This window comes from Ovis canadensis, chromosome 18 (genome assembly GCF_042477335.2).
Source record: "Ovis canadensis isolate MfBH-ARS-UI-01 breed Bighorn chromosome 18, ARS-UI_OviCan_v2, whole genome shotgun sequence".
Classification (NCBI taxonomy): Eukaryota; Metazoa; Chordata; class Mammalia; order Artiodactyla; family Bovidae; genus Ovis; species Ovis canadensis.
Genome location: NC_091262.1, coordinates 39,924,336 through 39,943,749, shown reverse-complemented (window position 1 = coordinate 39,943,749; position 19,414 = coordinate 39,924,336). Strand labels below are relative to the sequence as shown.

The following is a 19,414-nucleotide window of genomic DNA, read 5'->3' as shown; positions in this document are numbered from 1 at the left end:
CACAAGCATAATACTGCATAAAACCAAGAGGAAAATGTCAAAATGGGTGTGATAAAAAAGGAAAAAATCCTGTGGAAACCTTCCTATTGTGGATAGCCTTACTTTTAGATAATGTTAGCAGTTCACTGGCGAAACCCTGTGAAATATCACGACCCCTTATGGACTAATGCCACTGGGTTCGACCATGTCCAAGGGAACAGTTGAAAGTCATACAGATTAAAGGTGGAACCCTGGGAAGGTCAGAGATGGTCCTCAAAAGGTGAAGGGTGAAGGAAGGGGTGGAAGAGAGGCTAATAAAACCCATCCAGGTCTTTTGATTCCAGGTTTGATTCCAGATGGCCCCATGCACTATTCAGAGCAACAGGTATGAGAACTCCTTCCCAGACCTTCTGAGTCTTCTGAGAAAGGATGCAGAATGAGTGGGAACTCCGCAAAAAATCAGGGTGATAGCACATAGCAACGAAAATGAAAGGTTTGGGAGTGAGCACTTGGGTGTTCCTAAGATATAAACTCCAAATTTAGAGACTTCCCTGGTGGTCCAGTGGTTGAGAATCCGCCTTCCAATGCAGGGGACTGGGATTTGAGCCCTGGTTGGGGAACTAAGATCCCTCATGCCATGGGGGCAACTAAAGCCCACGTGACTAGAGAAGCCTGAGCACCACAGCGAAGACCCAACACGGCCAAAGATTAAAGAAAAAGTAAGCCCAACATTGAAGAATGTCTCTATTTCATGTGTCCAGTCTTCTGTTCTACACAATACATGTGGCTCAGCAGTGAAGAATCTGCCTGCCGATGCAGGAGCCACAGGAAACCCAGGTTCGATCCCTGGGTCGGGAAGATCCTCTGGAAGAGGAAATGCCAACCCACTCTAGTATACTTGCCTGGGAAATCCTATGGACAGAGAAGCCTGGCAGGCTATAGTGCATGGGGTCATAAAGAATCGGACGCCACTCAGTGACTGAACTGGACACAAACTGCTCAATAAACTGTCCCCTCTGGTCTTCGGTTCCTCATCCCCAGTCTACTCCTTGGCCCCTGGAGACCGGCTTCTGCCCCTCAGGTTGCCCTTGACTTTGTGTGTGCGGAGGGGAGCATGTTGGTCAGCAGAGCCCTGTCCTGCATGTCACAGCCCCCAGGGCAGCATCAACTGCATGTGGGAGGGAAGTCTGAGACAGGGATGATGAGGCGAGTCTCGGGGCATTTCTGGCCCTGGCATCGTGTGTGCACCCTTGCGTGTGCACAGGTGTGTACATGTGCCCAGCAGCTGAGTACCCCTACACAGTTCCTCCAGAACTGGTGAAGCTGAAAGTAAAACATCTGTTGACGAATCAGCAAAGATCAGCTATAAGACGACAACTGCAGAAAGGAGAAGCAAATACAGTCACCAAGCAAGAGAGAGAAAACATGCAAAATATTAAGTTTGGAAGCAGCTAGCTCTAGGGGAAGAGTAATTTTTTTAAGACTTTGAACATTTTTCAAAAAGTTACTTGGGGTTGCCTGGTGGTTAAGAATCTGCCTGCCAACACAGGGGACACCCGTTCAACCCCTGGTCTGGGGAGATCCCACGTGCCTCGGAGCAGCTAAACCCATGCACCACAACTACTGAAGCCTGCATGCCTAGAGCCCACAAGCCCTTCTCTCATGGTGGTGGCAACAAAAGAAACCACCACAATGAGAAGCCCACGCATCACAACAGAGTAGTCCCTGCTGGCTGCAACTAGAAAAGCCTGCCCACAGCAGTGAAACCCATCACAGCCAAATAAAATAAATAAGCTTTTAAAAAACTTTTTGCAATCCCTTTTTAAGCCACCATCAGGATTTTTTGGATCAAGGCAGGGGATATATATGCTTCTCAGGTGGCGATAGTGGTAAAGAACCTACCTGCCAACGCAAGAGACAAGAGACATGGGTTCAGTCCCCGGGTTGCGAAGATCCCTTGGGGGAGGAAATGGCAACCCACTCCAGTATTCTTGCCTGAAGGATCCCATCCCTTAAGGGCTATAGCCGTGGGGTCGAAAAGTCAGACATGACTGAAGAGACTTAGCACACACACACACATATATAAATAAATCCTCTTTTATCTATTTAAAAATGCATATGTGCACATCTGTGTGATCTGCAAGCAGCTTAACATCTGAGACCTGCTGTGAGAACATAGGAAGCAAATCTAATTGGCTACAATGTACCTCCTATGTGAATGTGACCATATTCCCCAAATCCAAAATTGAGACACGACCTCTGATAGCAGGTGGGACATTTGAATTTGGGACCACCCTCAAGAGAAGCTGGGAAAGCTGGCTGCACACACATCTACTACTACTGGTTCACTCAGTCGTGTCCGACTCTTTGTGACCCCGCAGACTGTAGCCTACCAAGCTCCTCTGTCCATGGGATTCTCCAGGCAAGAATACTAGAGTGGGTTACTATGCCCTCCTATAGGGGATCTTCTGGACCCAGGGATCAAACTCATGTCTCCTATGTCTCGTGCACTGCAGGGGGTATCTTTACCGTCTGAGCCACCAGGGTAGCTCAGGGTGACACAAACCATGACCCAGCATGCTGCCCGAGTTCTGAGACAGCAAACTCTGCTGGCGAGACGCCTGCCTCTCAGCCCCTCTCTCTTCCGACACCTGGCCTGAGGGCTCCCTCGGCTGACTGTGAACACAGGAGGAGGAAACAGAAGCCGACCCAAGGCATGCCATGCCTGCCGCCTAGGGAGACAGCCTGCAGCAGTCTCTCTGACCTGCCTCTGGATGGTGGCCAGCGCAGCTGGCAAAGCGAAGGCAGGGGTGGACTCAGTGGTCTCCCCAGCTGGGAGCAGCTCAGATGTCCCCAGCAGCCGACGGGTCCATCAACCCTTCTGCTGTCAGACTGAAGCGGCCCCAGGCTCCCACCGGCACCAACATATGTTGTAAGCTCACCTCATCTTTCCCTCTTATTTTTCATGAGTGGGGAGGGGGAAGGATGTGGTTCACAAAAGTCCAGGTTTGAACCCTGACTTATGTACAACCTGACTTAAGGGCAGGCTCACAGCAGAGTCTAGGATTTCTGTTTCTTCCTGGTGGGACCCCGGACAATGAGTGCTCTGTGTCCCTGCACTGTTATTTCAGCACTGACACTGATCTTCCATGTCAAGCCAATGTCACTCCGCATCTCTCCCTTCCTCCTTCTGTTCTGAGACCCAGGAACCGTTGCTTCCTGAGGTCAACACGCTATGGAACGTTATCTCCAGGGGAATACTGATCCAGAGCAATCACAAGGCTTTGTTTCCTCACAAAGGGAGGCTGTGTAAGGCTGGCACAAACCAAGCTGGGGTGACATGTGCCCTTATTTCCCAGGCCAGCTTCCTTTCAGGAACACAGTGCTCCCTGCTATTCATATGTGTCCTACGAAAGAGGTGGGCATCCAAGCTTGGGTTCTGTCTGCACCCAGGGGAAAATAATACATACTCTTGTTGTTGAAACCTGTGTCTTGATTTGATTAGAAGGGTCATCAGACATCAAAGAGGGTTCCACTTCCTCGCTCCTGTCTCACCGGAACTGAGTGGAGGATGGAACTCAGTTTTCAGGGAGGAAAGTGAATCAAGGTCGAGACTTTCATGGACCTGAAGAGTCCAGGGAAGCCCAGGAATAGGAACTAGGTGCCTGTTCCTCTTGGGTTTGGGGAAAGGATGCTCAATTCACACCTATAATACAGGTAAAAGGAACCCAACCAAAAGTGACTTCCATGAGAAGGAGCAAACGGGGAGGCCATGGGTACAAGGTTCAATACAGACATCATTCTTCTAAACAATTTTTTAAAGGTTGTTGTTTTTTTTTTTAATGTGGGCCATTTTTAAAGGCTTTATTGAATTTGTTACAATAATGCTAATCCTGCTTCTGTTTTATGTTTTGGTTTTTTGACCACGAGGCATGCGGGATCTTAGCTCCCTGAACAGGGATCGAACCCACACCCCTGCATTGGAAGGTGAAGTTTTAGCCTCTGGACCACCAGGGAAGTCCTCAAAAACTTTTATAAAATAACTGAGGCTGTCAGTTCAAACTGTGGGCTGTGCATACCAGAGAAAGGTACCCATCACCCGGGGTAGGTTTTCAATTTCATTAGCAACCAAGAATTAGGAATTCTTGGGCAGTGGTGGGGGTGGGGGGGTGGTGGGGAGAGGAATGTCAAGGCAGGTTCTTTCATAAGTAAACAGAAGTAGATGGGAAGTTTGCTAAGATTGATGGAATGATCTTTGCTCTTTTTCTCAACATTGCCAAACTCTCTCCCGTAACTTAAAACAAGATAATAATAATAATAATAAAGAGCCACGGGACAGGGCACGCCTCACCCTTCATGTAAGTGATGCACCTACCATCACAGCACCCACGGGCTAGCATCCTTCTGGAAGGCAGTCTGCACTCCAGACAGCCCTGCAGAGCCTAGATGGAGATGCTGTCACGTGGCCAGCGAGTGACGTAGCTCCTAGGAACTTAAGGTCCAGTTTTCTGCATCTAGAACAGGGCCACCCAGGTTTCTCATATTTCTCTTTATTTCCCATGGTAGAAAAAGAGGCTTTATCTTGATTGTTTTTCGAAACTTGAACTCTAGGTCTGTCTTTTAAAAAGGGATCCATTAAAACTGGCAGTCTGTTTAATTTAAAAAGCTAACAGAGTCAATCACTTGTTAATACTTAACTTTTGAAAATCTAGGCTGGGATATGGCAGGTTTTGCTAAGAGTTACCTGTCCCTGAGCCAAGCATAGAATGAAGGACAAGGCCGTCAAGCTATAGGCAATGGCTTTTTTCTTATTTTTTTAAAGTTTTAAAAATTATTTTGTATTGGAGTACAGCCATTTAACAATGTGAGTTTTGGGTGCACAGAGAAGGGACTCAGCCATACATATACACATATCCATTCTCCCCCCAGACTTCCCTCCCATGCCATGTAACAGACAATGGTTTTTTCCAATGACAAAAGACATTCAAACCCCTATACATTTCAATAAGGTGATAACTGGTTGTTTGGGCTTCTTTAAATCTAGGGAACATAAAGGAAACTCACCTTGAAAACTTGCTGGGACCTTCGCCATCTTCATCATCAAAGTCCATTCTGGAAAAGTCAAGTTCACAAGTGAGCGTTCATTAGAAGTAGAACATTTAACTGGACATATGAGCTGTTGCCTCAGACTGGGGTTGATTTGGTCAGACTGCTCTCCAACAATCCCAGCCCTTGACAGTGCAATAAACAGTATCTCTACACAGTCCTCAAATAGGTTTGGGACAAGAAAAGGCAAAATGAAAGGTCTACGGTACCAGCATCATTAATCACATGGTTGAGGGCTTCTGCACAGTGCTGAAATACTGACTCGACCCTTCAAGAACCCTTTACAGGCTGCCGCGCTGGAGAAGTCAGCACCCCTTATCCCCCACCATCTCTGGGGACACCTGCACCCCTCCACGTCGTGTATCGACACTGGACTTCCTCCTTTGACTATCTAGTGGTATATTAACAGATGGAGAGAGCTCCAGGGAGCTTGGAAACAAGAAGCTTTAGAGGCAAAGAAGACACACTGCGGGTTGTGCCATGTGACGACTTGGCTGGCCTCGATGAGTCTAAGTGAAAAGGCATTTAAGGCCATTACCCTATAAACTCTGGGTCCAAGTAAATGGACGTGGGAGGAGATACAGTTGTTTAGTGCCTGAGCTAGTCAGAATGGCCGTCTGCTTATGGAAACTCACCCAAGATATACTCGGATTCCCACTTTACTGGGTCTCTCCAAACAAACATAGAAAAGTTATGACTGATATTTGTTTAGCTGATATCCCAAACTCTCCTTCTCAAAAAAAAAGAAAAACAACAAAGCAGCCCTCTCTAATGTCAATTAATTTTACTCCTTGAAGATGTTAGGGCAGAACAGTTAATTAGTACGAGGTGTACCCAGAGTCTTCGGGAACAAAATAGAAACAGTACAGATGTTTTGACTCTCCCGGACATTCACAGGGAGTGGGCTTCCTTGGGGAAGAACGTCTCAGGCATTCTGCACTCCCCATCTTGTTCTTAGGGGGCCTGATGGATTGAGTGGGACACAGTTCCCATGGACCCCAGGCAGAAGGGAGTCCAGCCTGCCTGGTGGCCAGGAGCTTGCCACAAGAATGGCGGGTGTGCTCCAGAACCACACTACAGGTGCCACAGCTGCTGGCCTCATGGGGGATATGACCCCACCTGCAGCTCTCAGGCTGGGGCGCAGGGGGTAGTGGTGATATAGGGAGGGCTCAGGGCTCCCAGGCCAACTTTCAAGGGAAGAGCTATCACTCCACAAGCACATGGGAGAGGCCTCTAAAGAGGTAAACTCTCAAGGCTTTGGGTTTACTTGGGGAACCAAAGGACTAGGATGACACAGGGCAAAGGAACACTGTCTTTTTTTTTACAATCACTTGTTTATTTTTATCTTGTTTTATGAGCAGTGTGACCAGAGTTCTGATCTGAGATGACCTGATGGGTTTTATGCCCATTTAGAACCCCCAATTTCCAGACATGAGGGCTTGCATTCAGACTAAAGGAACAAAAGGAGTTATATAACTGAAGAGATGATGGTAACAATAACAAAAATACTTGTGCACAATTAGAGGAGGGGAGGCAGGGAAGAAAAATTATAAAAAAGGAGAAACAGAATTAAAACATCCCTGGGAGAGAGAGACAAGGACCCCCCGCAATGCAGAGTGTGTAACAGGGTACCAGACAGCAGCAGCAGAGTTGTCTACGTCGTGGGAAAATGAAGGCTGAATGCACAACTTTCTAAATGAAGGAAAGTCACCTATATGCTGCTTAGCTACTAAGGCTTCGTCTCACTTTTCCTGAAAATTACATCTGGGAGACCCCATAGACGGCAGCCCACCAGACTCCCTCGTCCCTGGGATTCCCCAGGCAAGAACAGTGGAGTGGGTTGCCATTTCCTTTTCCAATGCATGAAAGTGAAAAGTGAAAGTGAAGTCGCTCAGTTGTGTCCGACCCTCAGCAACCCCATGGACTGCAGCCTTCCAGGCTCCTCCGTCCATGGGATTTTCCAGGCAAGAGTACTGGAGTGGGGTGCCGACATCTGGGAGAAGAAAGCACCAAAAAGCCTGTCTCTGGGCTTCTGCAGCGCTGCAGAACCACACTGTCACCTAGTGTTCATCATGGGTAAGAGCGACTTGCTGCAGACAGAAAGGTTACTTAACACCCCTGGGCTGTCAAAAACAGCTCAGTGGTTAAGAAAAAGAAATTGCATTTTCAGAATTCCAATGGATTTATGCAAGCATTTAAAAAAACCTCAAGTGGGTGTGAGATGATCAGTTATCTTTAAAATGCCTTTCAGCTCCAGTTGATAGGAGTGTGATCATCTGGCTCCTGCAAGATGCCATTTTTTAGTCAGCCGGCCCTCCTCAGCCTGCAGGATCTTTGGGGTATTGAGGGTGACCCATCGTCCTGATTTTCCCAGAAGGAGGGGATACGTGGGGGTACAGGACTTCAGTGCTGAAACCGGAGAAGCCCCGGGCCAACCAGAACTATTCGTCACCCTTGTTTTCATAAGGACAGCTCAGTTCCTTACCCCATCCTCAAGCGGTAGACGGGTAGAGAGGAGAGCCTTACGGTAAATGGTCCCAGTCTGGACCACGTCAACCCAATCAAGCAGAGTGTAAGAGACGGAGTGCCATGCTCTGGAGGCAGTTTAAGCCTGCTGAAAACTGAGGAAGCAGGACTTCTCTATGAAAATTCAGGGACCACAAATCTGTACCTTTCTACCCATACAGGTGTGTGATCACATATAAGCTGCAATCACACGTAGGAATTGTGAAACGTATTGTGTAGGGGTGAACTCAGGAGAAAAAACAGGACACAAACGACTGTTCAGACCCTCAGCGTAACTCACGTGACCCCAAAACGACTAACCACTCATCAGCCACACAGAAAACTTGCAACTTCTGAGGACAGAAGGATCTTTTGGAGGACTCCTGCCTCTGGGTCTTCTGCCACCAACTCAAATGCTCCACTTTAAATATGACTCCCATAGCTCTGTTTATTTCTCCTGCTATAAAAACGCCAAGTAAATCATCCTTGTTTTATATCTTTTATGTATCTCTATTATACCACAGCATCTGGATAATAAAGGAGAGAAATCAAAATATGACTTTTAAGTCCTATTATGTTCACTTTGAAGAATTTGGTACCATCAGTGGATGAGGTAAGAGTCCTCCAAAGGTGGGCTGAAAATGCCTTTTGCCTCACTTTCCTGTTCTGAGCATGATTTCTACCCTCAATAAAAAGTCGTGAAAGCCACTTTTGAGCTTGCATCTGGTTCAGAGTGAGCAATGTGAATCGGCCTCACAGCGGTTGTGTAATAATAATCATGCATCATCCACTATGAGTCATCAAAGAAACCACTTTTGCTCTTATGAGAAAAGATGACAGGCCGCGCCCGCTAGGCTGGTTGTAGAGCTCAGCAAAGGAGCAACCCTAGGCCAGCTCAAAGCTGCTATTGACAAAAGGTGAAGAGGGGACATGGGTGACAGCAAAGGCCAGATGACAGCATCACCACTGCATAAATCCGAACCAAGGGAAACATGTACTTATGTAATATGCCTTTCATTTCCCCACATCCCAGGAGCCATGGGCTTACGCTGCAGGGAGACGCTGGTGTACTGGCTGCACTGGATTTGGAAATCGTTCTCCTCAATGGTGATGCTTTAGAAGCCCAGCATCTGACTCCAAGGCAGCAGGAAGGGGCTAGGACTCCTGGTCCCCACCACCCTTACCTCCCCTTCCCAACAGGGACCGACTCCAGAACGGGCACAACCTGATGACAGCCCACTCCCCTGTCTTTTGAAAAGAACCCAGTGTGCCCTGTGGGTGCCCCCCAGCCCCATCCCACCCCCTCACCGGGATCAGGGAGTTCTCTACAAAAATGCAGCCCAGGTGACTGGCTTCTGCTTCCTTCTCCCACACATGTGGAATCACTTTGCAAAGAATCTGAAACTTCTGAACCTTCACCTCGTGTCCCCACTGCCCGCAGAGCACGGAGCTTGCTAAGACGTGTACTGGGGAGGCTGTCAGGGGAGTGGAGGGAACATTCGGGCCAGAGGATCCTCGGCAGCCAGCCAGGCATGTGGCCAGGGGAGCCAAACCCGCTAGGGGTCAGTTCTACTTGGCTCTGAAACCCCAGGGCTGGGTAGTTATCCTGGGAATTGGGACAAGTTCCTCCACCAGAATAACCAAGTCAGAGTGGGAAGACCTGGGTAGGGAAGAGGAGCGGGAGGAAGGACCTTTCCACCTGCCACAGCCCACCTCTTGGACAGCAAGGGGATCAAACCAGTCAGTCCTAAAGGAAATCAACCCTAAGTATTCACTGGAAGGACTGATGCTGAAGCTGAAGCTCCAAGACCTTGCCCACCTGATGCGAAGAGCCAACTTATTGGAAAAGACCCTGATTCTGGGAAAGATTGAGGGCAGAAGGAGAAGGGGTCAACAGAGGATGAGATGGTTGGACGGCATCACCGACTCGGACATGTGTGCTAACATGCTGTCACATCAGTCATGTCCAGCTTTCTGCAACCCCATGGACGGTAGCCCACCTGGCTCCTCTGTCCATGGGATTTTTCAGGCAAGAATACTGGACATGTTTGGGCAACTCCAGGAGAGGTGAAGGACAGAGAAGCCAGGCATGCCGCGGTCCCTGGGGTCACAAGGAGTTGGACACGACTGAGCGACTGAATTGGATTCTCATAGGAGCTCAAACTCTACAGTGAACTGCACATGCAAGGGTTCTGGGTTGCCTCACTCCTTATGAGAATCATCCCGAAACCTTCCCCTGGCCCCATCGGCGGAAAAATTGTCTTCCATGAAGCCGATCCCCAGAAAGGTGCCAGAAAGGTTGGGGACTGCTGGCCTAGAGTTCTACTCCACTTAGAACCAAGGAAGCCCAACACCAAGCAAAAATACCAGAGGTTCAACAACACAGCCCACCTCTCCTCTCTTTTTGTCCCCCTCCCTGTGTCTCCAACTGTGCCAAATACTCTAGGAGAGAAGGAGGATGGGGGGCAAGATGGCAGAGATGGGGAAGCATGTGTAAATGTGCCACAGTTCGCGGGTGGGGACCCCGAGTGGGGTGACCCGCTATTTGAGGAACGTGACTTCCATCGGGGTCTCCTTGGTACAAGCACGGGGGCTGAGAGCAGAGGAGCCTTATCACTGCTGTGGCTACTCTACAACAGCGATGGCCTCCATCACAGAATTTCAGCAAAACGTGTAACAATATCAGAGGTAAGAATTACTCTGGAAACCTCCCTGTGAAAAGGGAGGTTTCTTGGCTGAGACACAGAGCTGCCCCCGTGAGTCCCAGGGGCTTAGCAGAAGGAAGCACAGTTTTCTGGCTGCTCCCTCTGAAGCGGGAAATGGAGGCAGGTGTAGGGCTCCAAGAACGAAGAAAATGAAGGACAGGCCTCCGGGAGGCAGCTGGTTCCCTGATCTGCCTCCAGGGGTGTGCGTCCTCCTCCTCCTGCTTGGGAGGGTGTGCCAGCAATTGCTGCTCATCCCCTTGAACCTCTGGTATTTTTGCTTGGCGTTGGGCTTCCTTGGTTCTAAGTGGAGTAGAACTCTAGGCCAGCAGTCCCCAACCTTTCTGGCACCTTTCTGGGGATCGGCTTCATGGAAGACAATTTTTCCGCCGATGGGGCCAGGGGAAGGTTTCGGGATGATTCTCATAAGGAGTGAGGCAACCCAGAACCCTTGCATGTGCAGTTCACTGTAGAGTTTGAGCTCCTATGAGAATCCAATGCCGCCGCCAATCCAACAGGAGGTGGAGTTGAGGTGGTGATGTGAGTGATGCGGAGTGGCTGCAAGTATAGATGGAGCTTCACTCCATTGCTCACTGCTGCTCACCTCCTGCTCTGCAGCCCAGTTCCTAACAGGTCACGGACCAGTACTGCAGGGGACCAGCAGGTTGGGGACCCCTGCTCTAGGCTGTGTCTCAGTCTCACCCCACCAAGGTCCTTCTCCACCTCTAGAGTCACACTGAGTATACGTGATCTGGGAGGGAAAGGAGCAGCTGGGAGGACTCCTTCACAAAGAAGCCTGAGTCCACTGTCCGATCATCAGCTCAGGGAGCCAGCAGAAGTCAGGGTCCAGACGTCAGGCCGGGGCCAGGAACTCGGGGGCAGAGGAGGGGAGTAGCCTCAGTTCCCTGAAGCCTAGCACACACCCTGCAGGGGTGGGGGCGGGGAGTGGCACAGACTCCTGGCAGAGTCTCTCAGAGACCACTTCCCTCCCCGCAATACTGGGCTCCAACCTCTGCCTGGTGCCTGGCCCAGCCCTACCTTCCTGCATCAGAGAGTCCTGTGCCGGCTTCTTAAAAAGGACTGGGCCTGCACTGAGGCTCTGTCCCCAGGGAATGGATGTGAGAGAGCAAAGGCATTTAAAATAATTTTTTAAAGACCTGGATTCTTTAAAAAAAAAAAACATGCAGTAAGCTGATATGTTGACAGCAAGTGCATTCTTTTAACAACCCAGACTCCACTGAGCTTAGCACCTAGTTAGAAAGAAGAGCTGGTTAAAGGAGGATATCTGGGTTTGCAGTAAGCCCTGGAGGCAGGCTGATCTGAGGAGTGTGGCCCCAAGCACCCCACTGATCACAACAGCTCAGTGGGTCCCACCATAAACATGGAACTCTGGCTGCATTTAGGGGTGGGAGGGAGCTGAACCAAAGGAAAGTGGGGAACCAGGCTCCATAACCCCCTCCATAATCACCAAAATCTTAGCCCCTCTTTTGAAGACCAGCACACAGGCAGCAGTCTTTTCACCATCTGAAATGATAACACTGAAGGCACTTTTTCATCCTACCCTATTCCATTCTAGATCCTCAAAACACACCTGCCCCCCACCTCCACCCCTGCTGGGGCCAGCCCAGGTGCCTTTAAGAATTACAGTGGTTAAGAGGAAACTCTAGGGTTTAAAATGCTGGACCATTTTACAAATTAGGAGCCTTGTCTTCCTGGGGAGAACCTGTGTTGTGGGAAAATGCATTCATAGGACAAACTGACTCTACGTGAGAAACTCTGTATATCGAATATTTCATTGAAAATGAAGTTGATTCAATGAAGAAAAGGAGCTGGTTGATAAACAAGAGTCTGACAGTATAGACTGTGCTCTTCTTGCAGGGTCTGTGATGGCTGTAACTCAGCTTCAGATGTGGTACGTCATGAGTAGACACTGTTTTGGGTTCCATCGGCTCAAGAGTGATGGTCTTTCTGGTCCCACCAGAACCCATCACTCTTACCAACATTATGAGCAGAGTAGGTTACAGTGGAAGCTGCCCAGCCTTTAGATGCTGGACTAGAACCAGGTTTTTTCTTTCTTTCTTTTTTTTTTTTTTTTTGAGAAGAATTCCTGCACAGCACCTGGCAAAGACTGGTAGCCAGAGCAAAGAACAGAAAGCACCAGAGGGATCCTTGCTGCCCACAGGAGCTGAGGCTCGACCCTCAGGGCTGCCTCTGGCTGGTGGGCTCAGGTGGACGGAGGGGTGAGCCCCCTCCCTGAGAGAGATGGCTGGAGCAAGGCCCAGCAGGACTACAGAGCCGTTCTCACAGCAAGGACAAGCAAACAGAAGTCCCCAGCTGGGTGCCGAGGCCCAAAAACACTTAGAGGCGATCACATGCCTGGTTAGGAATCCCGTGGAATCTAATAAACAGGATGCAAACTGCTGAGCTCTTACTCTCCGGGACAGGGAGAGACAATATTTTCCTAACAGGTCAAGAATGTTGTGCAATGCATATCCAACGCGGTTCCCAGAAATGCCGAGGGGGCTTACCCGGATCGCCGCTTTCCTCCTCGGGCAGGCATGGCCCCCGCCATCCTCACCTGTCCAGTGGCCGCCATGGGGGCAACGGGCAACGTCACTGAGCCAGGAATGTCTGAAGCCATTTCTGTAATTCGGCAAAGAGAAGTTTTGTTAATGACAGAGAAGTCCAGGAATGAGCAGAAAAATTGTCCAGCTGAGCAAAAGCACCACCTGGGAGGAGAACCAGGGGACCTGGGTACTGGCCCTTCCTTAGTCATGTGACCCAACTGAGCCCTTCCCTAGTCCGGGCTCTGCCTATTTCTCCTCTGGAAAACAACATGCCAGGCAGCATGCCTGTATTTAGTTTCGGTGGGTAGGAAAAAAAAAGTTCTCACAGCTAACAGCATTCATAAAGAACTCTTGTTTCCTGTCACCTGGAGGCAGATAAGATGTTCAGAAGTTCAGGCACATGGCAAAAGCTTACAGGGAAAGAACCACTGCTGGTCCCAAATACTGGTAGCCCACTGGGGCAAACCTAGAGAGCCAGTCTCCTGCAGCAGCATCACAGATGCTCCGACCTCACGCTGGGCATCTGTGTTCAAGCAGAAACTCTGCTCCCCGCTTAAATTTGGACTCAGAATCCCTGACTATAGAGTCCTTCCTGGCCCTCCATTCATGATGAGGACCGTGAGGTCCCAGGGCCTTAACACCCCCTCAGGCCATAAGAAAGGAAAACTATGACAAACCTAGTAAGTGTATTAACAAGCAGAGACATCTCTTTGCTGACAAAGGTCCATATCATCAAAGCTATGGTTTTTCCAGTAGGGATGTATGGATGTGAGAACTGGTCCATAAAGGAGGTTGAGCACTGAAGAACTGATGCTTTTGAGTTATGGTGCCAGAGAAGACTCTTGAGAGTCCCTTGGACTGCAAGGAGACCAAGCCAATTAGTCCTAAAGGAAATCAACCCTGAATATTCACTGGGAGGACTGATGCTGAAACTGAAGCTCCAATACTTTGGCCACCTGATGTGAACTCATTAGAAAGACCCTGATGTGGAGAAAGATTGAGGGCAGGAGGAGAAGTGGGCAACAGAGGATGGATGGCATCATCGACTCAAAGGACATGAGTTTGAGCAAGCTCCGGGAGATAGTGAAGGATAGGGAACCCTGGTGTGCTGCAGTCCCTGGGGTCGCAAAGAGTCAGACACAGCTTAAAGACTGAACAACAACAGGCTGCACGGTAAGCCAGTGATGGCAGCTCTCTACAGCCATGCCTTCCGAGGCAGAAATCTTAATTTAAAGCATAAGTAGGTCTGTCATTAGATGAGAGTGCCTTCCCTGTGCTTCGTTACCATGATACATTATTTCTTACAAGCTAGAAACTTTTGGAAGCTTGTTAAGGCAATGATCAGCATTCTACATTTCAAAGAAACCACAGTTAAGGAATTTCTCCTTCCCACTTTGTGGCAAGCTTGTGAACTCAGACGCCCTGTCCTCAGACCATTAAATGGCAAGAGCAATCCTCCAGTGGCCTCTCTGATCCTGTTTATTGCTCTTGTGAATGACTTGCACAGGGCTCGATTTTCTCAGCCTGACTCTTACGCAGGGCAGAAGGGAAGCAAGAGTCTACAAAACTTATTTCAGAAAGACAGTCTCGGATAAATATGAAAATCTGGACCCTTGTTAGTGAAGGAATGCTGGTGATGCTCAGAAGTTACAGCTCTGTCTCCTCCCAGAAACCACAGAGGCATCTGATCCTCAGTTATGCCCAAAGACACTGTGTTTAATACAGATATTCTAAGGTCAACTTGAACTAGTCCCCTCGAAACTTCTGAAGAAGAATCTCACAGCACTAACAGGCATAATCTTAATTCAGCTACTCCACTAGACTCACACAAATTTGAGAGCCATCAGGCTTTTCTTTCAACTAATGCAATCCTCTCCACTGTAGGCAGTGACTGTACTGTATTTGTGACAGCTAGGCAGTACGACCAGCAACGACCTCATAATCTGACATCTGCCTGCTTCTGATAAGAAATTTGTGTTTTTTCCTAAAATGGAGGCTAAACCAGGTTAAGTCCATTAAGGCCTCAAACTGAAGGCTGAGTCACTGCCCGTGCATACACGGGCAAAAACAAAAGTCACCACTTCCCAAAGTAAGTCCCACAGAACATCAGGCCCTTAAGATTTTCCAAGAAAAGGGTTCCGTGGTCAAACAGGCGAGGAAAAAGCCACACCCTTATTCCCTTCTCCAAGATTCCAAAGTTCCCCCAAAATAGACTGAGAAGTCCTAATAGGAGGACACTTATTTAACTGTGACTATCCCAGGATACCATAAAGGTCTCTAATTAATGTTTATCGATTAATTAATTAATTGGGGGGGCTGCACCGGGTCTTCATTGCTGCTCACAGGCTTCCTCCAGCTGTAGCAAGCAGGGGCTACTCTGTTGCGGTGTGCGGGCCTCTCACTGCAGGGGCTTCTCTTGTTGCGGGCGGGCTCAGGAGTTCTGGCGCACGGGCTCCGTTGCTCTGTCTGCTGCGTGTGGGATCTTCCTAAATCAGGGATCGAACCCACACAGTATTCCCTGCATTGGCAGGCAGATTCCTAACCACTGGACCACTAGGGAAGTCCACGTGGAGACCCTAACATGCACTTTCTGAACAAATAAGGTTTCAGGTGACTCTAGCTTTTTAAAGCCAGCTACCTCGGTCCTGCCTTTGAACTAAGGACATGCCAAGCTGTGAGAGATCTTCACCCATGTCTGCAGACTTGGAAAGTCCCACCTGCAGTCACCTTCTGGCTCAGAGGTTGGCAAGGAGGAGGAAGGAGTGGAAAACGGAAGACAATGTGCAGTTAGGAAAGAAGATGATATTTGTCCCATTCTATGTGGGGAAAACAAAGTTGTGGACTGTAATGCTCCACAGAAACCCTGTCTATGGGGCAAGGGCAGAGGAGTTTGGAAAGTCCAGTCTTTTCCTCAGAGAGATGAGGGATGCAAGGAAAGAAAGATTCAGTGACTTGCCGAGGTGCGTCCCCTGGACCAGGGGCCGGGCCACGGGGAGGGCCCAGACTTGCTGTCATCTTATTCTCAGTGACCATTTCCCATGATTAAGTTTCATCGGCCCAGAAGAAGGGCCAGTGAGGACAGGTCCACAACCAGCTTGCCTCCATCAACGCCCACTGGGTATATTCTTGTGCCCTCCCAGCGTGGTGCAAGATGCCAAATGTGAGTTGGCAGGTAGACACAAGTAGTTTCTACCAGGGAGAAAGCGTATGCTTCATGAAGGGCACCTGACAGACACGCTGAGCCGGCTGCAATCTTTACATGTGACATGAGTGTGTCATAAAGCCAGAGCATGGTGGCTTTAGGGGGAGAGGAGCAAGGGAGCAAATACATTAACAGAATTGGAAGACTGAGAGGCACAAACGCATCCCCAGCAAAGAGGGCTACCCAAACAATACAGATGGATGTCGGCTCACCCGCCACAATGGCCAAAACTACCCCCTCCCCAACTCGAGAAGCATTTCTTTTTTAATTAGTTTTTATTGGAATGTAGTTGCCTTACAATACTGTTAAATTTCTGCTGTAGAGCAGACTGAATCACTTATATGTATACACATATCCCCTCTGTTTTAGATTTCTTTCTCATTTTCAAGAAACATTTCTAAGAAAATGTGGCTCATTCTAGTTCTACTTTTCTCTTGTAAATTGCATTTGTAGATTTTTTTTATTTTATCTTTTTTTTTTTTAGATGGAAGGATAACTGCTTCACAATGTTGCATTAGTTTTTCTGTACAATGAAATGAATCAGCCACAGGTATACATATATCCCCTCCCTCTTGGACCCCCCCACCCCCCTGCATTCGTATATCTTATATCCATTTCTCTTCTAAGTTTCAGGTGTTCTTTCTCATCTAGTTGTAAGATGCTTTTGATGACAGATACTGAAGCTTTGCCAAATTTTCTGAAAATACTTAACAATCTTTCTCCTATTTGTTGCTTGCTTTTTTAGGTTGAAAGATTTTTTAACACTAGATAAAAGCCTTAAGAGGTAGAGTTTAAAATGTATTGGTCAGCTCCAGTTGCCATAACAAAATACCATACACTGAGCAGCCTGAACAAAAGAAATGTATTTCCACACAGTCTGGAGAATGGGAAGTCCAAGATGAAGGTGCCAGCCAAACTGGTTGCAGTAAGGACCCTCTTGCTGGATTGCAGACTGCCACCTTCCCTCCCTGTTGTCACATTTTCTCTTCTTATAAGACCACCAATCCTAGGGCACTAGACTCATGACCTCATAACCTCATTTAACCTTAACTACCCGCCATAAGCTCTATCTTCAAAACAGTCAACTGGGGTGTTAAGGCTTCAACAAACGAATTTTGGGAAGATACAATTCAGTCCACAGCAGAAGAAAAGGTCAATTGTCCTAACCTCATTTATTCTAGTCCTTCCTTTTCCCCATAAGGTTGTTTTTTGTTTTTTTTTTAAATAATGACTAACTTCTTTAACACTTTCATTCTATTTGCTTATTGATTTGGCTGCTTCAGGTCTTAGTTGCAGCATATGGGATCTAGAGTTGCAGCATGCGAACTCTTACTTGTGGCAACGTGGGGTCTAGCTCCGACCAGGAATCAAACCTGGGACCCCTGCCTTGGGAGCTCAAAGTCTTTGCCCCTGGCCCACCAGGGAAGTCCCAGCATCCAGTTTATTTCTACTTTACGATGTTACTATGATGTGACAGTGTATTGTGATCACTGCTACCAGTGTGAATGAGATCACCTTTCCCAGATACTTTCTGATTGCTTAGTAGCTATGACGACAACTGTGCTGCAGTGACTCTTCGCAAGTGATGTCGACTGATTTGACCAGCAGGTAAGAGGGGTGCTGCCCTCCCCTCCCTTGCTGTTCTGTGTATGTATTATCCTTTCAAAATCTGAATTCCTGGATAAAGAGTTTCTAGGGCCATTGCCATGTGTCCTGCCATTTCACCAAATTTTCACATTTGCTCTAATAATTTGTCATTAAGTCTTATGAATTTTCTAATTTTACCAAGCCTTTGGGCTACAAATAATACTATTTTCTCACTTTAAATAGTTAAATGTTTGATTTCTTTTCAAGTCTTGTTTCATTGGCCAGAGTTTCCAAGATATTTGATAACAATGACCAGTAAGTGGGAATAGAAAGGCCACGGGGATCTGCAGTGAAACATATCTGGTTTAAAATTACAACCCAAAAACTTCTTAATAATAATCTACTTTAAAGGATCACTTGAAAAATTAAGGATAATGTTTATAAAGAGCCTCAAACAGTGTCTGGGAAGGGAAAAAACTCTCAAGCAGCAATGATTAAAATGATCATGATTATGGTGATGGTAAGTAAACTTGCTTGGTCTTTGAATATAATTGCGGGTTTAAGACAAATACACTTTATGACGTCAAGGAAATCTGCTGCTGTTCCTATTTCTTAACTGATTCATGGAATGGATGTCTCATTTTACCAAATATCATTGTGGTAACTAACATAGTGTTTTAGATACCAAACAAACCAAGTGAAATATGCAATCAATGAGACTAAAATTCACTTGAAAGGTTAAACTTTTCTCTAACGTCTTTTAAAACCACTCTTAATACATTCAAATAAAAATATAAAAAATACATCTCTCTCATCTATAATCGACATCCATATCTACCAACTGTTCCGCAGTTAGCCTTCTTTGGATAAGCGACTACCTGCTCCCTAAACCTGGCAACTTCTCCATATGATTTGAATATAAGTTAGCAAAGCTCCTAGGACATCTATCCAGGAAAAGTGAGCAGAGAAAGTTCACTCACCTGGTGTCAGAGGTGAGGGTCTCCAAGGCAGAGCAAGGTTTTAAGTGGAATAGAAAATGCTATTCAATTAGATGGAAAGCAGTCCTGTGAGTACACTATTGATGTGCAGGGTTTCTGAATTTCACTTCAAAAGGAAGTAAAGTGGAACCTTGACTATAGCACTGGGCAGACAGGCAATAGCATCAGATACCTAACAGGTGACGACCTGGCCACAGTCATACCCTGAGGTGTGCATGAACACAGCCTCTGTGTAGGAGGACTTAGCAGTATGTATCAAGAGACATCAAATTACCCATGCCTCACAAGGGCTGACCTGGTGGCTCAGCGGTAAAGAACCTGCCTGCAATGCAGGAACCACAGGAGTATGAGGACTCCATCTCTGGGTCTGGAAGATCCCCTGCACGAGGGCATGGCAACTCACTCCTGTATGCTTGCCTGGAGAATCCCATGGACAGAGGAGCCTGGTGGGCTACAGTCCATGGGATCTCAAAGAGTCAGACATGACTGAAGCAACTGAGCATGCATTCACAAGAGGATGCGAGGGCTGTGTGTGTGTGTGTGTGTGTGTGTGTGTGTGTGTGTGTACTTGCTATATGTACAGAAAAAGACTGGAAGGCAGATACAAGTACACCAATGTGTTAAACTTGGCTATTTTTGTTGTGGGAATTATAGGTGGGTTTTATTTTCTCCTAAAAGCTCTTTTTATTTTTGAATATACTAGGATTTTTTTCCCAAATAACTTGTGCTAATTTAACAATAATCAAATGATGTGTTAATTTAATGACC

General features: G+C 47.6%; 1 protein-coding gene across 8 annotated transcripts in view; it reads right to left on the bottom strand.

The window, feature by feature from the left end:
* Positions 1-19,414, bottom strand: part of ARNT2 (aryl hydrocarbon receptor nuclear translocator 2) — a 190,709-nt gene that overhangs the window by 140,371 nt on the left and 30,924 nt on the right. For 6 of the 8 annotated variants that reach the window (XM_069559010.1, XM_069559012.1, XM_069559009.1 and 3 more), the window contains exons 2-3: positions 12,821-12,935; positions 5,044-5,091 (exon numbers count right to left, since the gene is read on the bottom strand). In XM_069559010.1, coding sequence (XP_069415111.1) covers positions 5,044-5,091; positions 12,821-12,935 — 163 coding nt within the window. Of the gene's footprint in view, positions 1-5,043; positions 5,092-5,294; positions 5,479-12,820; positions 12,936-19,414 lie in introns of those variants that run through there. The other 2 variants (XM_069559014.1, XM_069559015.1) reach the window with 1 other exon arrangement.